Source organism: Ascidia mentula, chromosome 1, assembly GCF_947561715.1.
Source record: "Ascidia mentula chromosome 1, kaAscMent1.1, whole genome shotgun sequence".
NCBI classification, from domain to species: domain Eukaryota; kingdom Metazoa; phylum Chordata; class Ascidiacea; order Phlebobranchia; family Ascidiidae; genus Ascidia; species Ascidia mentula.
The window spans coordinates 24,682,634-24,690,232 of record NC_138566.1 but is presented as its reverse complement, the minus strand read 5'-3'; the positions used below and the strand labels follow the sequence as shown (position 1 = coordinate 24,690,232).

Genomic DNA, 7,599 nt, shown 5'->3' with positions numbered 1-7,599 from the left:
ATTCGCTGTGTGTTAGATTTTTATGTTCCTTGGTTTTAATGCGCTCGCTCCATGGTTGATTACTTTGTGGATTGCGAGTATTGCATAATTTGTCAAAGTCAATATTCTTGCTTTGGTGTGAAGAAAGATGCATTGGATTTCAGGCGGACCGTCTACAAAAAGACCTTGCGTTCGGACAGTGATGCGTTATATACAAATTTTGATGACATCACATCGAACAGCAATATCACTAACTCACTATGTGTGTCGACAACTTTAAAAGATGTGCTTCGGTTTGGTTCAGTCTTGTAATACATTCCTATACGCTTCGCAATGCCAAACACCGTTTATCCCTTATACTGTACTGCTTTTAACGCGTATCATATCGCCACAAATGCTTGCGTGATTTTCTGTCGATAATGGTTACGCGAGCGACGTCATCAGGCCACCTCGCAATAATTCATTTCCTCATTTAATATGACGCGAGCTGTAATCAATCGTTTTGTTGCGTTGGGAGGAAGGTGCTGTGACGACAGATTTTCACGTCAATTGGAGGTGGTGTTGTTGCCTGTCTTATTTATACGCGCACAAATAAATCGTTGAACTATCTCAGCTTTGCAGACGGGGCAGGCTTCGCTTTTTTGTTTTTGATATCACAATGGACATGCAGAAGCAGTAGTAAGCACTTGCTCATGTGCTTTCTCATGCAGCTCTTAGAACCCAATATTCCCGACATTTTGATTCAGGCGAACACTCTGTCCATTTCCGCAATCAGAAGTTTGACGTCACACGCGTATGCAGTTTACCTTTTTGCACGGTTTATTCTTCGTATTACAGCGGTGCATTCAGCATTAGTACGCTTGCGTTGCGATAGTGATTAGAAAAATGATTCTGTATTGCACCATTTTGCAATAATGTGGGTGCTACAAAACGAGCATAAGAGGTTAGTTAGTTTTCGTTGCAAAGAATATTACAAACCTATTTCTGAAAAAAAAACAAATTCGACAAATATAATGTTTCTGTTGCTGCCAAGCATGTTGTAATTAAATAGTCTGTTCTTCTGGCACAATTAAAACGTAAGTTTTATTCAACAACGTTTCGCCTGCTATCCAGCTAGGCTTCCGCAAGTTTTAATGAGCCAAAAGAAGAAAATATTAAATCAAAAAGTCGACAGTGTATTAGAATAATAATTAGATCAAGAGCTTCAAAAAACTGGAGTGCGTGACGGATTATTTTCTTTTTCTAAATCCTTCCCCGTTCATAAGACTCGAGGTCATAGAAATTTACCCTTTACTATAGAGTTAGTTTAGGAACATTGTTATCTATGTTTACGCCAACGGGGATTCCGGTCGTTGAAGCCAAGATAGGAGGTTTTTAAAATAATACGCCTTGGAGCAACATATTTTTCAATACAAAATACTATGAATAAACATATTTTTGCACTTTATTGAGCAAAGTTGATGTTTATGGTAATAATCTCTACTAAACGGAATCTGTTGAAGTTTTATAAAGTTTTTACACAAATTAACGCAGACGTTCAACGCGGGGTCAGTTTGATTATCACCTTAACTAATTCGTTTCCGATTAAACGGGTTTTGATGTGAGTCACGTGATAAATTGAGCAATCAATCAGTTTAATAATTTTGCACGGAGCCAAAAATAGACTTAAAACTCTATTAAGAAAATCACTGATAGAACCAATGAGATTATCGGTAACAAGTTTTTCGAATCAGGTGCTGCTGCCAAGATAAAAAAACTCTTCCGCTTTTGCGTTGGGAGTTTAGTGAATTGTAACTGCTATACAAGTTGGCAGCATAAGTTCCAATGAACAGTTTCCGATAAAAACGCACCAATATTTCTGATTAGACAATAAATCAAAGTTCCTCTGGCAAGAAAGCTACTAGTTTGGACGACGTTTCGGTCGTTATGCAACAGACCATCCTCAGGCCAAGATTATAATATATGATGTATAAGCAATAAAGGCAATAATGTTTTCACAGTGAGCGGCAGACAGGGACACTGTTTCGACCAACTAGGTCTCATCAGTGCAGCTATGGTGTGACAACGATGCGACCTGTTAGGTCGAAACAATGGTCGTTTCGATTTACTGTAAGAATATATGGTTTTCACCACAATATTTTCCTCCGGAAGAATGTTTTCCAGAAAGTAAGCATGGTTTTTATAAAACAAGTAATTGCGGCCGAATTCACCGCGGTGCTTCTGGCTACTTTGGCGATTTACAGCGTCCAGCAATCCCGTGAGTACAAATCGCTTTAACAAAATTATTGCATTTAATTTCCAAAATTTGTTGGTTAATGCGGTACACTAAAGTCAAGAGTTATTCCCGCACTCATTCGCCATTTTGTTGACTCCGTGAGAAATTTTATGAGCGTTGATATTACTGGAACTTTTAGACACACCTCGAATAGATTCGGAGTCGACATTTACACGAATCCAAATCTGGTTTAAATTTATAGAGTTCAGCCTCGGGTGTTTCAAGCTTAAATAATTTGGGGACTTGTGTGATAATTCAAACGGTTCGCACAGAATAAGATTGCACAATTCAACCTTTTTATTTTCATTTCAAATCTTTTGTTTTGAAAGTGATATTGTAGAAACAACCAAAACGTTTGCAAACAAATATTAAAGTAGTTTCGTGGGCTATAATGTTCGTCTAAATTCTTCTGTTCCATTGGTTGTTTCTTGCGCAGCCACCAGCAAGCGCTACTGTTTCATTGCAACTAGAGAGAACTTTAAGGGTGCGATATCGGGTTGTAAAGAGAGGAGTATGGAGCTGGCTAAAGTCGAGTCCGAATGTCAATTTATCGCCGTAAAGTTTGCTGCAAAGGTGGCACGGCACCACGACAAATCAAATGGTTCTTGGCTCGGTAAGTGGAATTTTTATGATCATGCACACATAAAGGAAACGATATTACTTGAAATCACTATGACTCATGAGAGTATTTTAAGTAGTTTGAATATCAGAAGTTGAAACAGCAAAAAAAGCATGGAGTATTTCGAAGAAAATACGCTATAAAAGAACTTCACTTGGCTGTACAGGTGCTAAAGATAGGAACTGGACAGATGGGTCTGCATTGGACTGGCCAGCAAGAAACAATAATTTCTGCGTCAGAATCAATGGCTTTAGTTTTGACTTAAAGAATATCAACTGCACAAAAACAAGATACTATATTTGCCAAACAAAAGGTTAGAAGTACAATTAGTACAAGGCTACATCTAACAATATGATTAGAAGGCTAAATACTAAACTAATGTGCATTTTACTTCAGTCAGCTTTAGCGATGCATAAAATCCCGCTACTCTGTTTGTCATTTTCAGTGTTTTTGTTCTGTTGACTATTGAAGTCCATCTGTGTAATGAAATTTGGTTTCAGATTTGAATGCTGAAATCGACTGCATTGATCGGAGTATTGATATACACGGTAAGTTTACCAGAAGGTTATAAGTGGTCAAATAGAAGTTATTGGAAGTGTTACTCCAACAGACTATGATGGGTTACAAAGCTCCAACACTACATCAGCTCAAAAAACTTTAACTATCTCTAAATGTACGCTGATACCGACTGTAATTTTGAAAGCGGAAATATTGGAGGGTTGAAATACTTTTATAGGGTTGGTCTTCCCAAGATAAACACTACCGTGGTTACGATTTCTACCTACCTTGCGATCAAATAACTACCTAAAGCAAAGACACTTTAATTCAGTGAAGTTTTAATTTCACGACTTGTAAGATTCCCAATTGCAACATATAAGTTTACAACCATTTACCATTTGCAACATGTTATACGGTCGTTACAGCAACTGATCACTTTCGCTTTAATGTGCTAAAAACATTTACAGAATCTGGACGGAAATGTTTTGTCATGGTTCACCAACCTCTCGTGAATTTTACCGAAGCTAAAAAAGAGTGTGGTGAGATGGGTGCTGAAATATCAGAGGAAATAAGGGTTGGAGAAGACTTGGATGCGATCGAGAACTTAGTTAGATACAGAGGCAATATGTCGCTACCAGCTTACGTGGGTGAGAATTGTGTTGGTAACTTTCACTGGGAAGCTGTATTAAAAATCGATGGCAGAGTCTGTAAAATTATAAGTTTTTACAAAAAAACAAGGAAATGTTGGTGTGTTTCCGTAATGAACAGATCAAACTATGAAAGAATTTGTCACGGGGATCTATAATAGCGCTAAAAGGCTTTTGATTTACGCAGAACCATGCTTTCTTCATGCAATTTTTAACATTTAAATAGAAGTTTGCTGGTACAGTCATGTATTAAGATTGTTCTAGCTTGTTATATCGAGAAAACAGCATCCTTAAATATAGAACTATGACCAGCACCCATTAACTATCATTTTGACAGGAAAGAAATATCCGGAATGCAGCAACGTGAATAATACGTCCGAAGGATGCCTAGTTGCCACGAAGGACAGTAACGTTGACCTTGACTTCTCACGGAGTAATTGCTCTGAAAATCGACCTTTCATTTGTAAATATAAAGGTAAGGTGTGATGAGTGAACTGACTATACGGCAGCTTTTTTCGCGGAAGCGCTTGACAAACAACATGTCTGGATGCGTTAACAACAGAAATACGATCAAAAATACAATCAATTTTTTTGACAGAAGGACAGTTTTCTGTAAATTAATTATTTTATCTTCGACGTATAACAACACTAACGTTCTTCACAGCGAACTTCACGGCTGTTGAAACAAGCTCACCATCTACAACAGCAACGATGACAACATTACAACAGACAACAAAAAACTACAAATACAACAAAACAACCGATCCCTACACACAATCTACATTGTTTCGTGAATCGACAGCAGAAATCACTTCCAAGCTACCAACAGAAACGATCACAAAATCATCAACACTCCAAGAAACGACCCCACTTCGTCAATCCACTTTCCCAGGTAATGTTAAGTCATAATGTACGTTATGTTGTTAAACATACCAGAGGTTGGGTGGATGAGTTTATCATTATCACCATTTCAAAAAACAATTTAAAAATGAGTTCATAGGTTTATTTTAGTCATTAAGTTGCGCGGATAATTGTAGAGCTCAGATTTTTGAACCTGATGCAATAACGACTTCCAGGTTTAGCAAACCAATCACTCAAATAGTATGACCGAGGCAATTGAAAACGAAGTCGGAAGGCGTTCTGACAGGTTATTAATTAAATAGCAATGTAAATGACGGTATGGTGGTTTTGATTTTCACTAATACTGTAGGTGTGCAACTTAAACTACTTGACAATTTGCCCCTTTTAACACAAATTTCAGTGATCTAATTATTCAAAAATCATGTATAGCCATTGCAACAACGTCAACACAATTCCCACAGCACAGAGCGAACAAAACGGCAAAATTTTTTATGTTACATTTTCGGTGTTTATAGCAAGGCACAACAATCGTAATAAAACGATGTAGTTTACTACATTACAAAAACAGTGGTCGTTTACAGAAATTTTGTCAACGTCATCACCAACTACGTCACAATCGTCAGAACTACGTGGTCTGTGCAGAGTTTCTCCAAGTCTTTGCAACCATCCAACGAAGGAAGTTCGCATCATATTTGGCGAGTCACGTGACCCGACTAAGCCAATCGCCGAGTCGCAAGGCACCGCTCTGCTTGGGGTCGACACGACCAACGATATAAGTGTTGCATTCGTGCAAGGAACGCTGGAGGAAATGGAGTCGTTCATACCGAATGTTGACAGAAAGCCTCCAACCGCCACGGGAGGAGAAATCAGTATTACTGTTCCTCTGCTTAACTTGATTGCAGTCAACCCAGGAATGTCGGCTCCGGTAAATTACACGATGACGATCTCTGACGCCACCATCAGTTTGACGCAGTTGACGACAGCATTCTCGCAAGGTGGCGCACAAGTGAGGTCGGGTGAGGCGAAGTGCGTCTTTCTCGATGAGAGCGATAATAAGTGAGTATTTGCTCACATTTCAACCATCCTTTGAAGCACATTATTCGATTCAATCTTAATGCTTGTCAACGACCAAAAAAAGCAAACTTCGGACATTTGAGCAATTGTAAATATTCTAAGGTGCCATTATATGATAGTTCTGTATTTCCAAACTATATTATGTGCTTGCATCGATGCAACAAGACTATCAACTACACCCTTTGCACCAACCCACATAACTCAAACTGCCACCCTTAGTTAACATGAATTTAGCGTTCGTTTACCTTACACAGGTTTTCCAGTCGAGGAATCAAGACCCTGCGTGCCACAAGTCAGGACTTCGTGTGCGCTTCAAACCACAGCACCATATTCGCTGCTCTTCTTATTCTCGACACAGTTTTCATTCCCAAAGATGTCAAGGTAATGCATCGCACAGAAAAACTCTCGATGAAAAAAATGTTGAATTTTGATGAAATTCCGTTTTATCAAACCGGCTATACCATAAGTAAAGATTTTGCACCAAAAAAATACGTAACACGTATCTAAACCAATGTAGCAAGAAAGCATCTAATTAAGTTTGGAATTTAAATCTCTTCATTTTGATCAGATCACTTCGTACGTCCTGGAAGCTGTATCAGAAGTTTCACTTGTATTGGCAATCACTGTGCTGGGATCAGTACGAAGGCGACTAAGATCCGCACGAACCTTTGTGCAAATAAACTTGTGCGTTGCCTTGTTTATATTTCACTTCTTCATCCTCATCGGTGATTCGGCTTTAAACTCAAAACCTGTTTGTGAGATGACGGCTGTGTTGACGCATTACTTCTTTTTGTGTTCAGGTAAGATTAACTTTAAACTTAACACAAGTATTAAATATAAGCCAATTTCTCAACACAGCTATGTGGATGTTGCTCGAAGGAGTAACTCTGGCACGAAAAACACTGGGAAATTCTCTTCACACATCCAACGCTAAGAAGGAAAGACTTGTTCAACTCTTTACTGGATGGATTCTTCCTGCTGTCATGGTTACCGCCTTTTCATTGGCTGGATTTCTCACTGGAAATTATATGGACACAAACCCACCCTTGCTTGATGGACTCACTCAAGTCAAACCCTACTCACAATGCTGGATCAAGAAAGACTCGTGGGTCCTGGTTGCAGGAGTGGTGGTTCCCCTCATTTTGGTGGTTGCAACCAACTTGTTGATTGCATTAAAAGTCGGAAAGTTCGTTTACGATATGAGCAAGAAAGCAGAGGATTTCAAAGCAACCAACAATCGACTTCGTGCTAATTCAAATAAGGTGGAGGCCAATTTGGTTCATGTCAAAGCAAGTTTTAGGGCTGTGGTGTTGCTGATGCCAGTTCTGGGAATACCATGGACTTTCATGCTCATACAAAGTAAGAAGATGGGTTGAACGACTGTTGATTGCCTTAGGTAAATTGTTTTTTTTTCTCCACAGTAAACCACCCAGTAATGATGTACTTGAACGTGATATTGAACGGACTTCAGGGCTTCTTTCTTCTTATCATCTACTGTGTGATGAGCAAGGAGGTGAGAAGAGCAGTCGTGGATTCCTGGAACAGAAGTCAGATGACTGATTCCTTCAAACTGAGCTTGGTTTCCACACGCAATTCCTAAACTTTACTTTTTCCAAAACGAATAAGACTTCACATAAAAATCTCTC

The 7,599-nt window shown here is 38.8% G+C and overlaps 2 protein-coding genes across 2 annotated transcripts; both read left to right on the top strand.

Moving 5' to 3' along the window:
* Positions 1–2,135: 2,135 nt before the first annotated feature.
* Positions 2,136–4,733, top strand: LOC145890422 (uncharacterized). Its single transcript, XM_082981443.1, has 7 exons — positions 2,136–2,236; positions 2,691–2,867; positions 3,040–3,186; positions 3,374–3,421; positions 3,839–4,018; positions 4,356–4,498; positions 4,683–4,733. Exons 1-7 carry the CDS (start codon positions 2,152–2,154, stop codon positions 4,731–4,733), a joined length of 831 nt encoding a protein of 276 aa, XP_082837569.1. The 5' UTR covers positions 2,136–2,151.
* Positions 4,734–5,793: 1,060 nt separating this feature from the next.
* On the top strand, positions 5,794–7,599 carry LOC145913001 (adhesion G-protein coupled receptor D1-like). Its single transcript, XM_083000505.1, has 5 exons — positions 5,794–5,935; positions 6,208–6,334; positions 6,522–6,753; positions 6,812–7,312; positions 7,375–7,599. Exons 1-5 carry the CDS (start codon positions 5,817–5,819, stop codon positions 7,551–7,553), a joined length of 1,158 nt encoding a protein of 385 aa, XP_082856631.1. The 5' UTR covers positions 5,794–5,816; the 3' UTR covers positions 7,554–7,599.